This window comes from Electrophorus electricus, chromosome 8 (genome assembly GCF_013358815.1).
Source record: "Electrophorus electricus isolate fEleEle1 chromosome 8, fEleEle1.pri, whole genome shotgun sequence".
NCBI classification, from domain to species: domain Eukaryota; kingdom Metazoa; phylum Chordata; class Actinopteri; order Gymnotiformes; family Gymnotidae; genus Electrophorus; species Electrophorus electricus.
In genome coordinates this window covers 10727687-10747823 of record NC_049542.1, presented here as the reverse complement: position 1 = coordinate 10747823, position 20137 = coordinate 10727687, and the positions used below count along the sequence as shown (strand labels likewise).

The 20137-nt window shown below is 38.7% G+C and overlaps 2 protein-coding genes across 8 annotated transcripts; both read left to right on the top strand.

Annotated features, from left to right (window-relative positions):
- Positions 1-370: 370 nt before the first annotated feature.
- Positions 371-10022, top strand: kifc1 (kinesin family member C1). 2 transcript variants are annotated; one of them, XM_035529296.1, is made up of 16 exons: positions 371-453; positions 1600-1677; positions 1787-1880; positions 2134-2184; positions 2359-2400; positions 3405-3588; positions 3677-3836; positions 5017-5184; positions 5506-5625; positions 5819-6100; positions 6253-6417; positions 8034-8172; positions 8951-9090; positions 9178-9251; positions 9527-9602; positions 9686-10022. In XM_035529296.1, the coding sequence occupies exons 2-16, from the start codon at positions 1606-1608 to the stop codon at positions 9728-9730; spliced, it is 1812 nt and encodes a 603-aa protein (XP_035385189.1). In that variant the 5' UTR covers positions 371-453; positions 1600-1605; the 3' UTR covers positions 9731-10022. The 2 variants fall into 2 exon arrangements, with proteins under 2 accessions (XP_035385189.1, XP_035385188.1); XM_035529295.1 differs by having other exon boundaries at positions 1784-1880.
- Positions 10023-11913: 1891 nt separating this feature from the next.
- On the top strand, positions 11914-19185 carry zbtb22b (zinc finger and BTB domain containing 22b). Of its 6 annotated transcripts, none has more exons than XR_004776413.1 (5): positions 11914-12076; positions 13556-13782; positions 14050-14934; positions 15011-16595; positions 17559-17605. XR_004776413.1 is itself a non-coding variant. In XM_035529412.1 (5 exons), exons 2-5 carry the CDS (start codon positions 13558-13560, stop codon positions 17578-17580), a joined length of 1788 nt encoding a protein of 595 aa, XP_035385305.1. In that variant the 5' UTR covers positions 11914-12076; positions 13556-13557; the 3' UTR covers positions 17581-19185. The 6 variants fall into 6 exon arrangements, 5 of the variants coding, with proteins under 5 accessions (XP_035385305.1, XP_035385304.1, XP_026872083.1 ...); XM_035529412.1 differs by having other exon boundaries at positions 15011-15666; positions 17559-19185; XM_035529411.1 differs by having other exon boundaries at positions 15011-15719; positions 17559-19185.
- The last annotated feature ends 952 nt before the right edge of the window (positions 19186-20137 follow it).

The window sequence follows — 20137 nt, the reverse complement described above, 5'->3', positions numbered from 1 at the left end:
AAAATGGTTTGAATTAGTTCGTCGGATGCATGCGCATATGACTACTGGCCTATATACAAACTTTGCTGAAGTGCAGACTTTAGTATAAGGCGACATAATGGTAGTTATTTCATATACTATTTCTAGTTCTACATTCCGATCGGCCACATACACTTTCATGCATTATTCCCTTCGAAATCTGGAAAGCCTATGCACACATTTAAATACCGTGAATCGTACATGATTATATATGATAACATATAGCTATATGATTAAATATTATCGTATATGATTCCTCCCTTCCTCAGTACAATGGGTGCGACAAAGACGCCGTTTCTCTTACCCTCTCTTTAATTGGTTTTCATTTGACCAATAAGAAAAGGGAGTTGAACAGCGCCAAAAATTTGAAAACCAAAGGGTTTTGAAAAGCATTCGATGCCTGTTTGGTAGGCTGATATTATCTCTTCAGTGACTGTGAGTATTTGTTCTTATTAAATATAGCTAGTATTATGATATTGCATTTTCACAGCCAGGAGTAGAAATGAGCTTTTAGCATATGCAACTAGCCTACATATTAAACGACTTTATGAAGTTATGTTGCACTAGATAGCAAATTGGCTAGCTAGAAATTAAATTGTTCCCAATAGTGAGTAACGCTATCTAATATAGGCTTATCTGACTTAAATTAGCTAGCTATTTTAGTTAACCTGGTTATTGCTAGGTCTATTAGCTCGGTTAATAGTTCATTATGACGCCTCGGATGCTTGGTTAGCTCGTCTTAGCTAATCTATCCTAGCGCGGTGGCTACTTGACTAATTGTTGGCTCTTTACGATTACATTTTCCTGTTATCTGCATAACCAGTTAGTAAGCACTTATTTGGTGTCCTTGTGTAGCTAAGATAACTATGTTAAAATGATTAACCGATGCGCTTCCTTTAAGATTAAGTTTATCCAGTTTTGTACATTATGAATTATCTAACCCGGTTTGGATAGATAGCATCCTTCTGCTAAGTTGGGAAACACTAGCTAGCTAACCTAGTTATGTTCTAATGTATGGTTCCTATCTTTGCAAGCAAGCTATGTAGCTTTGATTCACTTCTTTTGTGAATGAATCAAAATGAATCTATTTGAATCTAATTGATTCATTTGGTTAGCTAGTGATTTACATTCTGTTTTCATTTAACGCTAGTCAACAACGAACGAAAGGGAAAGGAGAAATGAGCAAAGGGGTAAATGATGGTGGTCTTACTGTTCTCGCTTTGCCACAAGAGTAAAGTAGCGTTAGCTATCCTAGCTAGCGCCTCTGATTTGATTCCTAGTTAGGTTAGCTAACTGGCTAGCTAGCAGCTGGCATCAATGCATTATTATTTTTCGAATGCCTCTCTGAATCCTCGTTACTGGCTGTTAAACCAAAACAAACGATACAAATGTATGGATGGCTAGGTCCTTCAGCAATGTGTTCATAAAAGAGAAGCTATCTAGTTAACTTACTAAGGCGGATTTTTCTTAAACTTAAGCAGTCTAATGAGAAAGTCAGTAGCTAACTTGGCTAGCGAGGAATAAACCTCCAGCACGAAATGTGATTTGTAAATTGTATGGACAATGTTTCATCTCTTCTAGAATACAATGTCCCGTTTACCTGTCTTTTTCGGGAAACGCCCTCCCGCCGCAGATGGAGATGTTCAGCAACCAGCATTGGTCTGGTTTTGCTTTCCTTATTAATATCGTATAATTATTGTATTCTCATTCTAAGTAAATGTGCACATCCGTTAAACATCTGTTTTAATTCAAATTATTCTGTTAGAAGAAGCTACGCAAGGTTGAGACAGAGGCTCCTCGGAGGATTAACTCTGCTGTTAGTGTTGACCTAACCAGACGCCCTGGACTAGCCAAAGCAACAGGTACTATTGACAAAGTAGCGTTACTGGAGACAAATCTTGGATATCCTTTAGATGCTTTAAATGAAACAAAAGTATAACTGGAGAAACACCTGTCCTTACTTTTCTGAGATGTTTTAAAATGGTAAGTCGCATGAAAAGCCCATGTTTGTATCTTAAATATACTGTATAAATGCTGGTATCCATGTCAACGGTACCTCTAGACACAATCATGGAATTAATTTGACTAGCCGTCTTGCTTTTGTTTGGTTGATAGCTAGGCTTCATTCTACGGCAGCAGCAACTGTGGCAGTAGCCCCCTCAAGAGGTTAGTCACAACTTGCTTGTTTCTGTAAACAGGAAGCTGATTTTTAAAAATATGGGTGATACTCCTGAAAAAGGATATGTCCCTAGTGATGAGTGTGTACTGTGATATGCACTGAGTATATTCTGGGGCTAGACTAATAGATAAGTCTCTATTTTCCCCTTTTTCTTTTTAAAGGAGGCATCAAAAAGACATCTGTACCTTCAGTGGTTGCCAAAGGTAGGAACCTTCTTTGCACTCTGTGTTTGTCAAGGACTAATGTCATTTGCGTCCTGTTATCCTAGTTGAAGATGTGCTATTACCAGCTTGGCTAAACTCATCTTGTTCCTTGCGACACACAAAGCAGCCATTGTTTTCATAGTGGTGGTTTTTATGCATCATTCTCAAAACCCAGGGTCATTTCATAAAGTATAAAATAATACATGTGGGGGGAAAATACAGGAAAAGGGGAAAACCCATCAATTATAAGGTAGTAAAAGAAAAGTAGCATAAGCTATGTTTACATTACCAGGCTAAAGTGCTTCAAATCCTTTTGTTTGCTGTGGGTTTTTTATTTATTATTACCCTGATGCAAATGTGATGCATGTATGAGCTAATAATGTGTGCATTTTTGCTAGATTTAAAACCATATGTCATTTTACAAATATACATTTATTTTTGTTGGTGACACTAACTCATGCAAAAACAATCAATTTGCTCATGCATGCCATTTTTTCAGGACCAATGCGTTCACATTACAGATATGCAGGTAACTTTCTGAATGTAAACAATCATGACAAATTGTGAATGCAAACCATCAAGGCATACCCAATCTGAGCAAAAAAAAAATCAGAATTGAGGAATGAGGTTGATGTGAATGTAGCCATAAGAGGAAGGTCTTCAGTTGCATTTTTTAAGATGACTAATTTCAAAATGGAACGGTATTCACTGACTAAGTTAGCTTGGCAGAGGATGTAGGCCATCCATTGAATGTTCTGCTACCCATCAAGGAGAGCCCAGTACTGCAAGCAAGTACAGTGCTAATGTCTCTGAGGGTTAAGTCCTGACAAGCTCTGCAAGATCATGACAGGGCTTTGAAAGTTGTATGTAGGAGTTTGAACTTGATTCATGAAGAAACAGGTTTCTGGTGTAGCTGATAAGAAATAGGAGTGATCCATGCAATCTCTGTGATTTTCCCCCCCCCCCCCACACACACACACACACACACACACACTTATCTACAGGTGTTGGACCATCGCGGAGACCAGGATGGGACATTAAGGGAAAAGCCAGCGACATGGAGAGCAAAGTCCAGAGACGCCTTAAGTCTGTTAAACAGACAAATGAGGCCCTAAAAGGCACTATTGCAAAGAAAAGAAATGTGGCTGGGATGCAAGAGGATAACAGAAGACCAAAACAGGGCATCAGGTAATGTAAGATGAATATGAATTTGGAAGATAATTGTAATTGGTCAACACTTTTGTATTCAGATTTCTCCTGAACATGTACTTCGTAGGGCAATGGAGCTGGCTAATCTGGTAGTTCTGAAGGATGATTTGGCGTCAACCTCTAAAGAGAGAGATTGTCTGAAGAATGAACTAAAGAAATTAACAGATGAACATGATGTTCTGCAAAGACTCAGGGATGATCTGGAAACCCAGCTCCATAATGTGCAAGTATGTCCCTTTAAGGGTGGAGTAGGTCATTTATTGCAGAAGCACTTTTTTTAAGCACTCTTTACAGCCTAATGGTAATCAAATCAAATGCTCTGATTAAAAAGTTCTGTGGCAGCCACAGGACTGTTAACTAAAACAAAAAATGTCCAGTCAGTTCAATTGAACTTAATTAAATGGCTTATTGAACTGAAATAGATGGCCTAGCTTTCTACCTACCTCATGACCTGTACACATTTGCATGCGTGTGGAGTTCTTCACAAGGCCGTACACCAGGGATGCACAGAAAGCCCAGTATATGTATCTATTTGTTGAGGCAGTAAACATAAAAGGGCATCCATGTTGGAAAATGGGCTACGGTGTTTGGGGGACAAATAGTTAGAAGACAACAATGATTGCTTCCTGCAACAAACCCCTTCAGTTTCTTATGTAATTTTTTTTTTGCATGCGGAATCCAAATGTTTTCAGAATTTCTGCATTACCCATAGTTTTGCTTTAGTTCCAGTATGTTGTTTAGTATCGAAAAGCAGTATAATAGTGGATCTCTGTTGGAAGACCATTGCTGGACACTGAAAGAGAATGCTCTGGAGGCCAGATAAAGGCCATATATTGTACATTTGTAGAAGTTCCCATTTCTAAAAGTGAGGGGAGCAGGTTTCTCTACTATTCTCTGGAAGTCTGAGTTTCTTCCCCATATCTACCAACATCTGCCAGTTGTGTGGTTCTAAAGAACCCTATTACTCCCTTTGGTTGCTGGTGGGGTTTCTCCTCAACACGGCAACCTACCTCTAGTGCCTTGGTGCAAAAGCTAAGGCTTTTTCATTGTTCCTTTACTGAGGTACAAGGGACAAGCCAATAGATCAACCTTTCCCTAGTTAAAGAGGTTAGATGGGCTTAGACAGACTGTCCATGCTCCCTATTGGTTCATAATTACCATCTGGTTCTTGTGCAGTATATTTTAAAAACTAGCTTTTTACAAAATGACATGCTCCACCTTTGACCAAGCAACTACTATAACTAGAGCAGTAATGGCTTTCTAGATCTAGTATCTGTTATCTACAGGCATCTTTTGCTTTCAGTACAAGGAAGAATAGAATAAATGTCCAGGTATAAATGGAGCTCATAAACTTAAATAATTCTATTATTCTTACTTTCTTGTCGTCTTTCCTTCCATCTGTTCCAGAGCGAGCTGTCTATTCAAACGTCTGCTCTAGGCTGCTGTCAGGACAGTCTGCGAGAGAGTCAGGACAGAGTGAAAAGCTTGGAGAAGACAGTGGCCCGCCAGCAGGATGAGCTCCACTATCGAGAAATCGAACGCAGGAAACTTCACAATGCACTTCAGGAGCTGAAGGCAAGTCAAAGGTCTATAGCCTGAACCTAATACGGAAATGGTGTGTATGTAATTTCTTTTTGAGACCCCATACCCGCACCTGCATTCACTAATCATAAAGTAAACTATTGTAGGATAATGTTTGTGGATTAAGACTTGCAGACTGTAATTCATCTGTTGTCATGTATAACAGGATTGAAGACAGCTGACAAATTTAATCACTGCCCACAGGATGATCGATCATATGATTTTTGGGTGGTAGATGGTTATCAGCACAACAAGAACACTTGCTTGATTTTGTTCTATTCACTACTCTTGATTAGAGTTTTGTTTTCTTTCCAGGGCAACATCAGAGTCTTCTGCAGGGTGCGACCTTTGTTTTCCAACAAGAATATAACCATCTCGCATATTCATCTGCCAGTCCATGACAACAAGTCTCTAACACTTGCAAAAATGGAAGAGGTAAACGCTTAACTAAAGCATAATGGCTTGTGCAGACTTTACAAGAAAGACCTTGAAGAGTAGGCACTTTGAAATAGAAATGTTAAATTGCTTGTTCATACACTTTCTGTTAAAAATATTATTAGTCAATAAAGGTTTAGTGTTAACCTAAAAGTACTAGGCTAGGGTGACTTATGATCTCCTTTTCACTTAGTCCCACACAGGGCGTAATGCTGACGTTCAGAAAAACTATAACTTCAGCTTTGACCGTGTGTTTGGGCCAAGCAGCACACAGAGTGAGGTCTTTGAAGAGATCTCCCTGCTGGTGCAATCGGCTCTGGATGGCTACAACGTCTGCTGCTTTGCATATGGCCAGACGGGGAGTGGCAAGACTTTTACAATGGAGGGGGGCATGGAAGAAATGCAGGGAGTCATTCCCCGAGCTGTCCAGCAGATTTTCAAGTCTGCCAAGTCGCTTGCTGAGCAAGGATGGCAGGTAATTGAGCATGGTTAAGTCAACAAAACATTGTCCTAACATACCATCACCTTCCCTCCCCTTTTATCAACATTTGACTCTCTTTGAATGGGTGGGGGAGACATTTATGCTTCTGAAATTGTAACAGAATTGTGTTGTGTCTTCATTTACAGTATACTTTTATAGCCAGTTTTGTTGAAATTTACAATGAAACCCTGAGGGACCTCCTCTACATGGGAAAAACCAATAAGAGGCCAGAGCATGAGATTAGGAAAACTTCAAACAATGAAGTAACGGTCACCAACTTGACCTACCATAAAGTTACAACGGAGGATGAGGTAAGTATGTACTTGTGAAATGTATCCACCTAATGTATACTACCTTTATAGTACCTGAATTGTCAGTTTAATTTTGTTTTGGTTCTGAACCAAAGACTGTGTTTGGTTCTGTTTGTAAGGCTGTGTTCACCAACCTAAAGTGACTTCAGACTTTGTTTAGATTTAAATTTTTTCCCCCTTTCTACCTGGATGTGCTGCACTCATGTACACCTTCAGTGAGCACCTCAGGACCAGTCACTTCATTATGACATTGGGTAGAAAAGGGGATCGTCACTGGAAGCACTATTCTAGTGAATTTCTTTGCTTTGGCCATGAATATACTGGTCTGTTTGGACACACAAAGCCAAGCTTTTCAAATAGTCGCGTGTGTGTGTGTGGTCTTGGATTGCATTTGCATCCCATTCATGGGCATGCTACTTGAATGAGTACCTTTTTTTTTTTTTTTTTTTTTTTTTTTTTGCGCTCTTGTCAGCTAACACCAGCAGTAAGGTAAGGGGAGAGTAACAGTGATGATGGTATATATGACAACAGTAAATGCTAACTGTTATTTAAAGGGTTTGAGAAGCTCGGTGTCAACACACCCCTGGAAAAAAATCAGACGTGTCACCTTTTTAAGGAACATAATTTACAGTAATTTCAGCCTTGTAATTTAAACACCAAAAATGGCAGATTTGAGTAATGTTTTGGCCCACATGCTGGCAGCTCAACTATTGGTATAATCAGCATAGTTGGTTATATGAATGTGTAAGAGTTGTTTTTGTTTGTTTGTTTTTAAATCTTTACTCTTTTAGATGTGGGTAATTTTAAATTCCATCTTGGTCTAAATAACCATTTGCATCTCGGCAAGTAAATAAGATTATCAAGATAGTTAGTTAGTTTAAACCTAGCAGGGGTAATTGGTTACCTGTCAAGCAGCAATGTCACTAAACTGGAATTTCAGATCTTTTCACCTCCTGAAAAGCTCTGCTGTTTATCTTTATTTTATCTTGGCCTTAGTCCAATTGTCATTTTAGCTTGCTTTCCTTCGTTAGCTTCTGTTTACTTAACTGTCATGTCATGAAAGCTGTTGGCTAAGGAGGGAAGGGCATTTATTCATTGGTGATGGTTGGTTATCTGCCATTGCTTTTGCAAAGTTCCTGAAGCCGCACTGATAGTTTGACCATGTGAGAGCATGCACACTCTACCAATTACTGACACATCATTAGACACTTCTGGTTGTTTTGATCCAGGCACGGTGGATTCTTATAAATGGCATTAGGTGGAGCTAGAAGATCCTGATTTGATTCCATAACCCACCCCCCGATTCTCATGTATTACTATCAGGCCATAGTGCCAGTTTTAGAAAATATGATGGGTTATCTACTGCTTTAAAGGTGTGTGACAGTGATCTAAGTCACAGAGCGTGTGTGTGTGTGTGTGTGTTACAGATTGAGGCTTTCCCAACCCTTCATGTTGGTTTACACCAAATATCTCATAAAGCTTGTTAGGGTTGTTGGAGATATTTAGCAATCAAACCTAGATTATACTGCAAGTTTCTACAGTTATGATTCAGCATTCTGTATGCTCTCAATGTTACTTTTTTTTTTTTTTCTTTTTTTTTTTTTTAAACATCTCAGGTTTACAGCTTGATCATGTTGGCAAACCAGAACAGGTCTACTGCCAGAACAAACATGAATGACCACTCCTCTCGCTCCCATTCCATTTTCCAGCTGGACATTGTGGGAGAGAACTTTGGTCGAGGCACCAATTGCAAGTGTAAGAATTGCTCACTTGCCCATGAGGAAAAAGAGAAATTACTTGGCAGCCTTCAAATGATAATTACAATTTGTTTTAAATGTTACAACTAATATGAAGTATGTTACACTCACCAGGTACACTTTTTTTATTTTTAGTTACACCTTGTAAATATTAAAACTAAACAGTTTTTCTGTTGCTATGGACGGTGTGGTTCCAGCCCTAAACTGACACAACTTATCCAATTTCTCATGTCCTTCAGAAGGACTCACTGGAGGGTGACATTGACACTTACAAAGCCGTCAGCAGTTACTATGTTGCTAAAATGCAAGCATTTAGGCTTATGCTTCCGATTAATGCAGAAATCCTCTGAAAGTATCTGCATTTGTACAATATAACTCCCAAATATTTTTTGCACATACAAAGCAGCTTCACTTAGTGGTGAGTTTTTGGCATAACAATGAAACATCAGCATGAAAAAATAATTGCTGTACCCTGAATGCCTCTCCATGCTTGTTGAACCTTTTATGAGTTCTGCTATTTTGTAAAATATGTTAAAATTGAGTCAAAATATGGGCATATCGAGATGGGGCATAAGGCCCATCCGAATAATAACCCTTGGAGTAGAGGATAGTTGACATTGTGCATGGTGATCGTTTGTTATTGTAATGCACCTGTAATATAAAATTAGCAAGTCACTTCTTAGCATTAATGCTGTTTTAGATTATGCTTTTTTTCTAGACAAAGTGTTCAGAAAACAAGGCTTGGAAAATAATTTAAAGTTTAATTTGTGTTTTAGCTTCTCTGTGCCTGGTGGATTTGGCAGGCAGTGAGAGAGTCCAAAAGTGCAAGTCTCAAGGAGAACGATTTAAGGAAATGACTGCCATAAACTCTTCTCTCACCAACTTGGGCATTGTAATCACTTCTTTGGCCAATAAGGTGTGCTTGATGAACTTCACAGCAGTGTTTTCTTCTTTTTACTCTGACTTAATATAACTTCATGCTACCCCTCTCTGTTCTGTTTAGGAGAGTTTTGTTCCCTATCGTAACTCTAAGCTTACCCATCTTCTTCAGGGATGTCTTGGTGGGAACAGCAAAACGTAAGAAGGAAATCTGGGTTGAGCAGTTAATTTCATGTAAAATAATTGGCATAATTTGGTTCAAATTTTGCATTTAAATAATTGGATTTAAGACCAAAGACACATACAGAATTTTATGTGGCATTTAGTCCAAAATAATGCATTACACATTAAACAATTGAAAAATTAAACCAACTTGGTGCAGTTGTTTGTTTTACTTGGCACTATTGGTCGTTATAACATTTATTGCATTAGCTTTTTTTTTTTTTTTTTTTTTTTTTTCCCCTTTTTCCTAGCTTGATGTTTGTAAACATTTCACCAGAAGAAGAGAGCTTCAGTGAATCCCTCAATTCACTTCGCTTTGCCAGCAAGGTCAGTGTTCATATTCCAGTTGCTTCCAGTCAAGAGAAATGGTATTGCTACCATTTTGTAAATAATTTTGTGTGTGCTTACAGGTGAATGAGTGCATTATTGGAACAGCCACTGCCAATCGGAAGTAGCTCTCATATCTCTATCTCGCACCGAGGTGTGCAGAGGACTCTGCCCAATCTATACTCCCCTTATATTTTGTTATTAATATGACTAATTCGATGTTAAACCTCTCTACCCTGCAAACACTCTATTACATCAGACTCACTTTGGTTCTTCTTTTTGACCATTTTTAATGACAATATAATACGTGTACAATACTGTCCAAGAAATGCTTTGGCTTCTTTTATCTTTCTTGTATTTTTCGAAGATGACATTTTAAACAATATTAACCAATACTTTCTAATGCATTACTGTGTTTGTCTTTTTTTTTTGACAACACAATTTTGCTTTTATTGTAAAAATGTATTAAACAAAATACATTAAATGAAATATTTTAACCTTTTTATGCCCATACATTTGAGCCCTGGTGCATCCGACTTCCAACAATGCAATGAAATGCGACTAAAACTTTATTGATGTCTAGCTGTGCCAAACTGATTGGACATAGTTAGGAAAGGCACAGACCCCGTCACCCTGTTTATACAAGGTCCCAGCATTGAAGTCATAAGAAAAACCAAACAACAAGATGAAGAGTTGTCTAGATCTGTGAGACAGGACTGGCATGGTACAGATTTGGGAAAGGATGGAAGAAGATTTCTGCAGTATAAACATGCAACCAAAAACCCACTAATCACTATCATTGAGAGCCAAAGTTCCTTTGTAGGAAGGAAGAACATTACAAAGTTTCTGTGTCACACCCTTATGCTATAGTGGCTAAACAGCCTATTTCTCACGAAAAGGCACATTACAGTTTGTTTGGAGTTTGCCAGATGTCTCCTGAACATCTCAAAGATGATAGGCAAGACATGGTCTTATAAAGATTAGATTGAACCGTTTGTCAACAATTCCTAACTGTATGGAAACAACCAGTCAATAAGCATCACATAATTAAAATAATCCCTGCAAACATGGTAATGGTAGCAACATGCAGTGGGGATGTTTTGTCAGCAGGCAGTGGGAGACTTGTATGCTTGGACGTAAAGACGGATGCAGTGAAATATTTTAAGATGTGCCTGAAACATACCAGGATTACTAGTTTTCCAGTCATAGAAACACCTGGAAAATGAGAAAACTGCAATAATAAATGGATCTTGGAAATTTTATTGATTTCCTGGAAAAGTATAAAAGCCAGGTTATTAAACAACTAAGACTGCATCTTTGGGCTATTGATTCATCTGTTTAAGATGGGTACATTACAGAATGGACATAATGGGGGGAAAAATGGACAAATTAACATTTTTCAGAGCATTTAGTAAAACACGGCAATCAGAGCATGAGTGGATTGAGTATAGCAGTAGCTTTAAGATCACTGCTCCAGTGGCTCAAAATGAACCATGTAACACACACTGGGAATTTATTTATTTTTAATCCTTGAAAAAGAAAAAGGGACTCTAGTAGATCGATTGAAGATGGGGGGAAAAACCTGAAAACATGAGATACAGCAGATGAATGCAGAAGGTTTATATACTAATACCCACACAATAGTTCACCTTTGGCTTAATGTGTATGTCCAAGAAAATTAGACTGAGGCACTAATAATCTTAACTGTCTGCAAAGGCAATCTGTTGAACAAGATTGTCACTTCTCTCTCATAGATGTCAAGCCAAAGATGAGGCATGACACAAATACAAAACCTTTACAAATAGCTATAAAAATAATCCATACTTTATACACCTCCTCCTGACCCCCATCCCACTGAACTTGCCCTGCCTTGCCTCACTCAGTTCTGTGATAAAGCAAAGCCCACAATAAAGTTATGAAATCATAACTAATTACCCTCAGATTTAACTGATCTTAAATAAGGCTTTCTGACAGCAACATTTCAAATTGCAATGAGATATTGTTTGGAGTAAGCATGTATATGCATAGATCTGCCAAGCTGGTGTGCAGGATTTTCAGTGGTGGCCCGCAAACTTTGGAATCTAACAATGTGTAAGTATATTATTATGGATTTTGTAAAATGGTATGGTGTTGAACTGTATTATCACTGTTAACATTAACGACTTAAAAGCAACAATTCCTGTTGTATTTTATTCCGCCGTGACTCAAAGGTAACGTACGAAAAAGTTAGGTATCGAAACCACAATTGTTGCCAGGACTATAGTTCCTAGATTGTTCGTTGCATTACGTTTCTAGTCGGCAAAGTCTAGGTGTCTAGGATTTCTTAAAGGGAACAAGCGAACATTTGTCTCTGAAACGCCAAGTGACTTCAATCCACAATTTTCTTTTATGTGAATTTTCTTGAAACCTTGAGGGAATGGAGGTTTGTCTATGTGAACATCCTTATTTTGGTGCCTGAAAGATATTTTTCGGGGGTAAGACTTGCCAAATCGAATATTTAATTTGCATACGAGTAGCTAACATGGCTATTAGCTATGCTATCCTAGTTCATTTAATTTATTTTTAGCTATCACAGAAGCATGGTAGCTAGCTAAATTGAACTTGGATGAATTAGGTACCTAACAATCGTTTGCTTTAAGTACCTACAATAAATAGCTACAAACGTATTTCTACCAAAGTCATTAACCGAAACAAATCAGTACTATCTTTCCAGCGTTTTGCGCGCTAACCTTGACAACCTAGCTACCTCGGATTTGTCAGCAGATTGGGTAGCTAAAACGCATGCAAGCTAAGTAGCTGTGTGGTGAGCTACGTAGTTAGCTAACGCTAGCCAGCTGCGCTAAACAAGCAAGTTAACCTAAATACACAAAACGCAAACGAGACCCATTTAGCTTATGTAGCTTTACGTATACCTGGAAGGTAAACTTAAACAAACAGATTAATCTATTGGTTTCTCTTGAGTTGATAGTACTTCAATTTTTAGGTATGTAGGTTAGTTGGCTGGCTAGTTAGCTACCCATTTTAACCGTTCGCTTAATATGACTAGCTAGCTAGGTTAGCGATACATAGCTTGGTTACCTAACTAACCTAACGCTATCTAATAATACAAAATAATAATAAGCTAATATTGACAGATTTATGGTCTCTTAATAACGACATTTAAAGCGGTTCGTTTTGTGGGCTTTGCACTTTTTGTGGTAATTTTACCCCCCTTGTTAGGCTAACTGGCTACAATACTTGAACGCAGATGAGTCCCAGAGAATGGCTGGACTCTATTTAAATTAATTTCTTATTTAATTCAGGTAGGTACGGATCTTATATGGGTTAGATATGATTATGGAAACCCCGAACAATATTAGTGATGGTGAGCTGGGTTGTGTGTATTATTTAAAATAGGTCGCTTCTTAGAAATGTTTCGTAAGATTTCTAGAATTGCTTTAGGCATCTTTCAAGAGCAGGTGGTTTCTAAGATGATGTTATTTTCTTCAATTATTACCTGATGCCTTTGCCTAAAGTAGTTTACAGCAACACTTTGCAATGTTTCAACAAACAACAACAACAAAAAAATCCTTTGAATATTTCGAGCAATACAAGTATCACTGCCAGTATCACCATCTTCCATATCATCAGTCAGAAGTGCCACTCTCTTAAAAAAACGAGGTTTTCAGGAGTTGTTCTGAAAACTCATGATTATCTGTACCATACATTAGGTCTGGAGGCCTAAAAGCGCAACCACTTAATGCACACCGTCTCTCAGTATTGGTGTTGCAGTTTGACCTATTCAGCTTGATTCTAAAACAGTAGTACATTATTAAATCTACAAAAATGTCATAATACTGCAACCAATGGCATGTAATATGTAGTCAATTTTAGTAAACACAGAGCTTGTGCATTGTTTCTATTATGGATGACCAGTTATGTGGCCGGTGTTTTATGTCTCTTATCTGTTGCAGGAATGCAGTCGGCAGCAGTGGAGAACAGTTGTGATGGCACCTCTGGTGTGCCTGCTGGATCAGTGGTGCAGGTATGCTTCCCTAGTATCCAGGCATCTGTGCTAGACAGCCTTAACCGACAGCGTGAGGATGGACAACTCTGTGACCTTGCCATAAATGTGCAGGGCCAGGTGTTCAAAGCCCATCGTTGCGTGTTAGCTGCATCCTCACCATACTTTCATGACCAGGTATGTATTTTACTCTTAAATGTAAAATATTAATTATGCCTCACTCCAGTGTTTTTATTGTTTAAGGAAGCAGAACTGTCACTGCATGTATTTATTATACACATATATATTATAAAAAGTTTTAGTAGGAATGCTGTGCACACACTGATCTCTAAATTATTTGCATTATGAAATAATATGAAGATCAGCAAATCTTTGTATTTACATAAAAACTGTTAGGATGGACAGATTGTGGACTGAAGGTTTACTGTGTGTTTGGTTTATTAGGTGCTACTGAAAAACATGTCCACAGTATCCATCCCAGCTGTTATGGACCCACTGGCTTTTGAGAGTGTCCTTAGATGTGCATACACAGGCCAGCTGCGAATGCTACGTGAAGACATTGTTAACTACCTCACAGTTGGGAGCGTGTTACAGATGTGGCACATTGTGGACAAATGTACAGAACTACTCAAAGAGAGCAAAGGAGGGTCTAGTGGTCCACGGGGGACCGATATTGCCCCAGAGAACACTGGATGCAGCAGCAGTGCTAACAAGGATGTCTATGGAGATGGAGGAGATACTCAGTCTATAGTTCATCCTCCTAACCGTCCCTCCCTAAGTGAGAGTCAGTCTCCCAGCAGCACAAATTACTTCAGTCCCAAAGATGCTAGTTTTAGTGGAGCCATGGCAACTATGGGAGGCATGCATTCCACTCCTAACTACTGCATGCCATCCAGTAGAGAGGAGGCATTACTAATTGAGGAGGAGGATGACGAAGAAGATGATGATGATGATGAGCTTTTGTACCCAAGAAAACGTGGACGGGGGACCAGCAGGAGGAAGAAGTCCACACCTTCCTCAGATCAAGAGGTGGGAGTAAGTGACAGTTTTGGGGTTTCATCCTACCAAGATGGAGAGGCTTCACCTCGGCCAAAGCGTCCTACATATAGCCAACCAAGCATAATGCCTCGGAAGCAGTGGGTGGTGGTAAAGACTGAGCATTCCAGGGATGATGACCTCATTGTGGTTTCGGGTGAAGAAGGGGGTGACGATGAAGAGGAGAGGGAGTTGGAGATTGCCAAGGAGAGAGAAAGGGAGAGGACATTTAATATTTCTAATGTTAGGACCCTCTCTGCAGACCTTGGTAGTAGGGAAGAAATGGAAACACAGGTGAGTAACCGAGTTATCTAAGAATGCACTTGATTTAGCCATATGTAACCAATTCTAATAGCTTTTAATTGTACAGGTTGACTACTGCCAGTCCTCTGAAGACTACCTCAAGTTTGAAAGCAGTTTAATGGACCAGGGATCATCACAGCACTCTCTTGGAAACCCCAGCCAGACTAGCAGTCGGGCAGTTTCTGCCTTACTTGGCTCTGTTCAGTCAGCTGCTGCCAGAGCCCAGCTCTTCCCACTGGACATGCAGGGGAACCAGATACTTTTATACAACCAGGCTCCTCTAGATTCTTCTCCACCAATAGGAGTTTCAGGAAGTCTGTCTGGAGTGTCTTCAAAGGGAAGTATAGAGCATGGAGCAGCCCACCTATCTGTGCAGGGTGGAATAGACAGTGGATTAGAGAGTTTAGATGGTAATGGGACTGGCACCTCAGGCAAGGTCTTCATGTGTCATTGTGGAAAGAAATTTACCCACAAGAGCATGCGAGACCGACACATCAACATGCACCTGGATCTGCGCCCTTTCCACTGTCCAGTCTGTGCCAAGAAGTTCAAGATGAAGCACCACCTCACAGAGCACATGAAGACACACACAGGTTTGAAGCCCTATGACTGCCATGGCTGTGGGAAGAAGTTTATGTGGCGTGACAGCTTCATGAGGCACCGCTCGCACTGTGAGAGGCGCGGAGGCATCAGTGGAACTAGCGAGGCACGAGGATCAGAAGGGTCAGTCATCTCGCCTCCCCATCTCCTTCAGCATGCATCTTCAGGCAGTGAAGGTACCCAAGGAAGTATTGATGATAGGAGTGGAATCTCAGTCTTATCTCCACATCACTCTAGTAGCAGTAATGGAGTTCCTTGTTTGACTATGGCAGTCCCTGGTCCTCTTTTAGGAATAAATACCCAAAGTGGGATGTATGGTCTCAGCTCTGGTGTTCTTGGCTTGGGGGTAAGTCGTGATGGATGTGGGGAAGAGGTTAGTGAGGTTAGTGTTGGTGAAAGCAGTGTCACTTAATTTTTTGTTAGAGGGTACTTAGTGATATCTAGCATTCTTAATCATTCAAAAGGGTATGTATGTATCTTGTAATTCTCAAGTAATTAAAGAACCTAACTTGTACAGTTGTTCTATTCTCCTAACAATTTGTGTATCATTATGCATGTCCTTTGATGAGATAGAAACAGTCCGTATCAAGTGATCGTTTATCTATTAAGTTCACAAAGTATAAGATATAAAATTAGGCTGCTATGGTAACTGCCAGAATTCCGAGTTACATTCTGATCTGGGAGATACCAGCCACTGTCACACACAATCTGCCTCAATAACACAGTATGTTTGTCTACTGTAATTTCAAAGTGCCATACTTTACAGTAGCTAGAATTGATTTTTTTTTTCTCTACTTTCTCTTTAAAGTTTGCCTGAGCAATGATAATCAATTGCTGTAATGTAGGAATGTGTAATCTCTGTGGTTATAGCTATAAATTAGTTAATTCTTTGTAGTCTGTATTTATTCACCAAGCACAGAGTTACTGGGCTCCATTCTTTTCTTTCCCTTCCCTCCCTGAGGGGCCTGGTTATGAATATAAAAAAATAAATATAGTAAAGGTAATCTCTTTTCCAAAGCCACTTCTGCAACCCGTGATCTTCGTTGAGCCAGGTAACGATAAAATCAGTTTGACTACTGGTAAAGTTAACATAATCCTGCTCAATAAAGCATAACAGCTAATAGTGCAATCTATGCAATATTGCAAATCATTATAATAACTAAATCATTGCAGTTAACTAAAAGGTTATCAGTAGGTGAGCAGTTGCTCTACACTAGATTTGTTTCTTGTAAGGTGATTACAAACTAAGCTGGTGGAGTTGATCTTTTAGCCCCTGCCTTTAAGTGGCCAAGGCACAGGGCACTGTTTTTGACTGAGTTCTGTTAAAAAGTAGTCTGATTATGTAAATTCAAAGCAGCTTGTAAGGAGGTAGAAACAACCCTCAAAGAGTATATTCTGATAGTAGAGTCAGGCTGTTTGTAGTGTCTATCTGTAAATGGCAGCCTAATTTATGATGCATGATGATTGTATGAATTTCAGATGGAACAGGAGGGTAATGCCTACAGTTATCAACACAATCTGTTATGTACACCAACCTTAAGAGCTGTATACACTGTTGTGTATATTATTAATTTCATGATCATGTTAATTAAAGCATTGTTTGCTAAATATTAGCTAGTGAAAAGTAAGTTAAACATCTTGTTTTTATTCTCATGCAATCAAAGGGCTGCCTTCTGTGAAGGCTCTAGAAATGAATTGCCATGTTTTGAAATGGACCTCTAGAGCTTTAATGGTTGTAGGAATGGGCAGCAAATTATGGTTTCCAGAAAATGGTTCCCAAATTATGGTTGTTCAGAAACAATTTTTTAAAATAAAAAAGCTCAGCCTATAGATATAAAACTATTTTCCATGTTTGATTAGATTTTTTTAACCAGTGTGGATTAAGTGGACCAAGACCTCTTGTACATTAGACATCAGTTAAACATGGACGAAATAATTTTTTTGTATCCAGACTTATGCAAAATGGAGACAAGGGATTGATTTTTATAAAGGGTTTTCTTTCTTTCTTTTTAAAGAGGATATCCCATGGATCCTTGAACTGGAATGGGAAAAGTCACATGGAAATACATTATACGGCCAAAAGTATGCGGATACGTGATCATCACACCTATATGAGCATGTTGGACATCCATTTCCAAAAGCAAGGGCATTAATATGGAGTTGCACCCTCTTATGTGACTATAACAGCCTACACTCTTCTGAGAAGGTTTTTTTGCAGGATTTTGGAGCGTCTGGGTATTGCCCATTTTGTCAAAAAAGAATTAGAGTGAGGTGCTGATGTTGGACAGGAAAGCCTGGCTTGCCATCAGTGTTTATCTCAAAGGTGTTCAGTTGGATTAAAATTGGGGTGTTTTGCAGGTCACTGGAGTTTCTCCACACTAAACTGTTCAGATCTTGTCTTTATGGACCTTGTTTTGTGCACAGGGGCACAGTCATCCTGGAGCAGGAAAGGCCCTTCCTCAAACTTGTCATAAAATTGTTTAAAATGCCATTGTATGCTGTTTAACATTACCTTCACTGGAATTAAGGGCCCTAGACAAGCCCTGAAAAACAGCCTCAGATCATTATCTCTCCAGCACAAAACTTGACTGCTGGTGTGGTAGCATTCTGGCTTTGTCCGTCAGAATGCCAGATAGTGAAATGTGATTCATCACTGCAGAGAACACATTTCCATTGCCCAGTGGCTGCATGCTTTACCTCACTCCAGCAAACACTTGGCATTATGCATAGTTATCTCAGGCTCGTGTGCAACTGCTTGGCCATGGAAAACCATTTAATGTGATATAATAGAGGTTAGGCGATTTTTATGCCCCATGCACATCAGCACCATTTGGCCACACTCAGAGTTTGTGTTGTCTGCTGCTTCTAGGCTGAGCTGTTGTTGCTCCTACATGCTTCCATTTTACAATAATAGCATCTCCAGTTAACTGGGGCAGATCTAGAAGGGTAGAAATTTCACAAACTGACTTAGACCTAAAGAGGCATCTTATGACAGTACCATGTTTAAAATGACTGAGCTCTTCAGTATGACCCATTTTACAGCCAGTAATAGTCTATGTAGATTGCATGGCTTGATTTTTATAGACTTATTAACAAATGGTTTGGCTGAAACACATGATCTCAGTAATTAGGAGGGGTGTCCACATACTTTTGGCCATATAGTGTTATGTGCTAGTTTAATCATAACTAATATGTCAAATCATATTAAACAGTGTTGGCCAAAAAGACCATATACCTCAGACATGTATGTTTACAATACCCTGTTTAAATATAAAGGCGGATTTAAACATTGTGAAATTAAATAAATGCAGTGGTTACACACTTGTCAAAATATGTTTCAAATTTGAAAGATAATTTTGGTAGCTAGAAAAGAAACAAATTGTGATTAGTAGCTGAAATAGTCGTTTGAACAGGCAAGAATGTCCAGAACTTTTGTTTTTCCTTGCTACAGCTGTGTTTATGTAATGATTGTGATTAATCTGAACTGCTTATAAATTTTGAATTTTGTTACACATGCTAGTTTGTAAACATGCTACTAGTAGCAGGCTACACTGCTAATGTCTCATTTAGACCAAGTAGATCTGTGTTGTCTTCAGCAAACTCTAAATGAAAAGCAGAAATAAACCCCAACTGTTGCAATGACCCCAAGTCATTGTCATTTTTCTGTTAAGTTTTAATGTATTTACTTTTATTGTAATTAGAACAACTGTTAATCTATAATAACATGAAACTTAAAGATTTATAAAATAAAGAGTATTAAATGCATGCAAGCATACCAATGCAACAACCAATTAATGGGAAGGACTGCATGGAAACACAGCTTACCACAAACACAATGGAGAACAGAGTGAAAAGGCAATTTCAACATTTTTGAAAAGAACCTGCACTTTGCTAGGGATTTTTTTAAGTGCATGCTTCTAAAGTAATTAAAACTTGCATTTGGCTTCCACTGCACATATAATTGCATAAAATGGTTCAAAGGGTTTTGTACTACAAGAATAAAAACATTTTAAAGCACTAGAATTGTGAAAATTATTAAAGAGCAAGTCTGTATCTGTTTGTTTTATTTTTTAGCATTACTAAAATAGTTATTTAGCATTTAGCTTGATGGCTAGCATTCTGGCCATGCTGTAACTTGTGGTTTTCCTCATTTTTCTTGTATGTTTACACAGTGAAGTTCATGTACCTACCTGCTGTGGACAACAATGTCATAACTATACATAGTCTTTGGAGAAAGATTAATATTTTTTAATAGCACTGTTGGTTAGGAAAGATGATGCTGGTATCTAGAATGACTAGTGATGGTGTATGATGTATACCCATTTTCACACAAATCCAACACTCCATGCTTTTGGCACCAGTGAGCCTAGAGGACTCCTATATTCTTATTCCACCTGTTCCTAAAAATAGTACATGAAGCCTTCTTGACTAATGTATAAACCGAAATTTTGTGCCTAGTATTAAGCCACTAAGTTTTTGCATTTTTACTGATTGAGGAAAATTAAGACTTATTTTGAGCATTTTTGGACATGTGAATTCCATCATTTTGGAAACAGGACCTTGAATTAATTTCAATTTTTTGTAAGCACAAGCA

What these genes read in the sequence shown, in the direction of transcription:
- kifc1 (XM_035529295.1), top strand. Translation starts at nt 1,606, where the DNA reads ATGTCCCGTTTACCTGTCTTTTTCGGGAAACGCCCTCCCGCCGCAGAT. An exon ending in CACTTGCAAAAATGGAAGAG is followed by an intron (nt 5,626 to 5,818) that starts GTAAACGCTTAA and finishes CTTTTCACTTAG; the next exon opens with TCCCACACAGGGCGTAATGC. An exon ending in TTGCTGAGCAAGGATGGCAG is followed by an intron (nt 6,101 to 6,252) that starts GTAATTGAGCAT and finishes CTTCATTTACAG; the next exon opens with TATACTTTTATAGCCAGTTT.
- zbtb22b (XM_027016280.2), top strand. Translation starts at nt 13,558, where the DNA reads ATGCAGTCGGCAGCAGTGGAGAACAGTTGTGATGGCACCTCTGGTGTG. An exon ending in CACCATACTTTCATGACCAG is followed by an intron (nt 13,783 to 14,049) that starts GTATGTATTTTA and finishes TTGGTTTATTAG; the next exon opens with GTGCTACTGAAAAACATGTC. An exon ending in GGGAAGAAATGGAAACACAG is followed by an intron (nt 14,935 to 15,010) that starts GTGAGTAACCGA and finishes TTAATTGTACAG; the next exon opens with GTTGACTACTGCCAGTCCTC.